This window comes from Emiliania huxleyi (genome assembly GCF_000372725.1).
Source record: "Emiliania huxleyi CCMP1516 unplaced genomic scaffold EMIHUscaffold_72, whole genome shotgun sequence".
Lineage (NCBI taxonomy): Eukaryota > Haptophyta > Isochrysidales > Noelaerhabdaceae > Emiliania > Emiliania huxleyi.
Genome location: NW_005196603.1, coordinates 391,775 through 393,236, shown reverse-complemented (window position 1 = coordinate 393,236; position 1,462 = coordinate 391,775). Strand labels below are relative to the sequence as shown.

General features: G+C 69.6%; 2 protein-coding genes across 2 annotated transcripts in view; both read left to right on the top strand.

The window, feature by feature from the left end:
• Positions 1-729: 729 nt before the first annotated feature.
• Positions 730-948, top strand: EMIHUDRAFT_68076 (hypothetical protein; the record flags this gene model as incomplete). Its single annotated transcript, XM_005761218.1, has 1 exon — positions 730-948. A coding segment is annotated over one exon (219 nt), but the record flags the coding sequence as incomplete, so codon positions are not given.
• Positions 949-1,294: 346 nt separating this feature from the next.
• Positions 1,295-1,462, top strand: part of EMIHUDRAFT_438238 (hypothetical protein) — a 3,524-nt gene continuing 3,356 nt past the window's right edge. The window contains exon 1 of the mRNA XM_005761217.1: positions 1,295-1,407. The gene's annotated coding sequence lies outside the window, so the exon portion shown is untranslated. The remainder of the gene's footprint in view (positions 1,408-1,462) is intronic.

Below are 1,462 nucleotides of genomic sequence, written 5' to 3'. Positions count from 1 at the left end.
CAGAAGGGCAACCCCGAGTGCGTCCAGCTGCTTCTCGAGGCTGGTGCGGCGGTCAACCAAGCCACGGGCCGCGGCGCCTCGCCGCTGTTCATCGCGTGCGGGGAGGGCCACCTCGAGTGCGTGCGGCTGCTGATCGACGCCAACGCGGCGGTCGACCAAGCCGATGAGGACGGCGCCACACCCCTGCACATCGCGTGCCACGAGGGCCACTCCGCTGTCGTGCTCTGCCTGCTGCGGGCGGGCGCAGACACGGCGGCGCGCACCTCGGCCGGGCGTACGGCGCTGCAGTGGGCCAAGCAGAAGGGCCACAGCGAGTGCGAGCGCGCACTTGTGTCGGCGGCGAGGGAGGCGAAGAGAGCGGAGATTGAGGCGAGGGTGGAGAGGGCAGTGGCCGAGAGGGCGGCGGCCGAGAGGGTGGAGGCCGAGAGGGCGGCCGAGGAGGCTGCGGCGGCGCTGCTGGCGGACGAGGAGGTGGAGAAGTGCGCCGAGGAGAAGAAGAAGGCCAAGAAGAGGGGCAAGAAGAAGAAGCAGGGCGGCGGGGGCGGCGCTGGGCCGTCGCAAGAGGCCGAGGCGCCGGCGGAAGAGGGAGAAGAGGAGGCGCTGGCGGCGGCGGCGGAGGCGGAGCTTGCGGCGGCGCTCGAGGAGAGCGCGAGGCTGGAGGAGGGGAGGCGGGCGGCGGAGGAGCAAGGGCCGTCCTCGGCCGCAGCGGCGCCGGCTCCCAGGGAGGAGGAGCCGCCGGCCGACTTCATTTGCCCGATCACAACCGAGCTCATGAGTGACCCGGTGATGGCGGCGGACGGGCATTCGTACGAGCGGTCGGCGATCGAGCGCTGGCTCGCGACCAAGTCGACGAGCCCGATGACGGGCGAGACGCTCGTGCACAGCTTCCTCGCCCCCAACCACACGCTGCGCCGGCAGATCCGTGAGTGGGAAGAGGCGCGGGCTTGATCATCGGCGCGCTCTGGGGCGTCTGGGCACTGGGGAGATGGGGACTCCGTCGACTCCGGGAGTGGCACAGTGCTGAGTTTGGCACGCTTTCTCGTGTTACCGTACGGGTGAGGGCGGCTATTCTCCTGCTGTCGTTCGGGGCATGCGCCGCGTCGTCGCCTTCTTGGATAACGACGGCTCGATGAACGCCAGCGGGTGAGGGCGGCTATTCTCCCCCGAGGCAGGCGAGGATACGCAGTCCCTCTCACCGTGTCGCGCGTGTAAGTCCCGGTTGCCGTGCGCGCCAGGGGGGGGGGGGGGGGGGGGAAGGAAGGCCCCCGTTCCACAAAAGTTGAGCCCCTCCTCGGCTGCTGCAAAAATGCTCCTGATGAAACTGGAAATCCAGGGGGCCCCGGAATGGATCGCGTCCCCGTTTATCCCCGGGGCGGAAGAGGGGGATCTCAAGCAAGCCTTTAACGAACAACTTCCGGCCGCGCGCGCCCCCCAAAAACAAAAGCTTCTCCTTTGGGGGCCG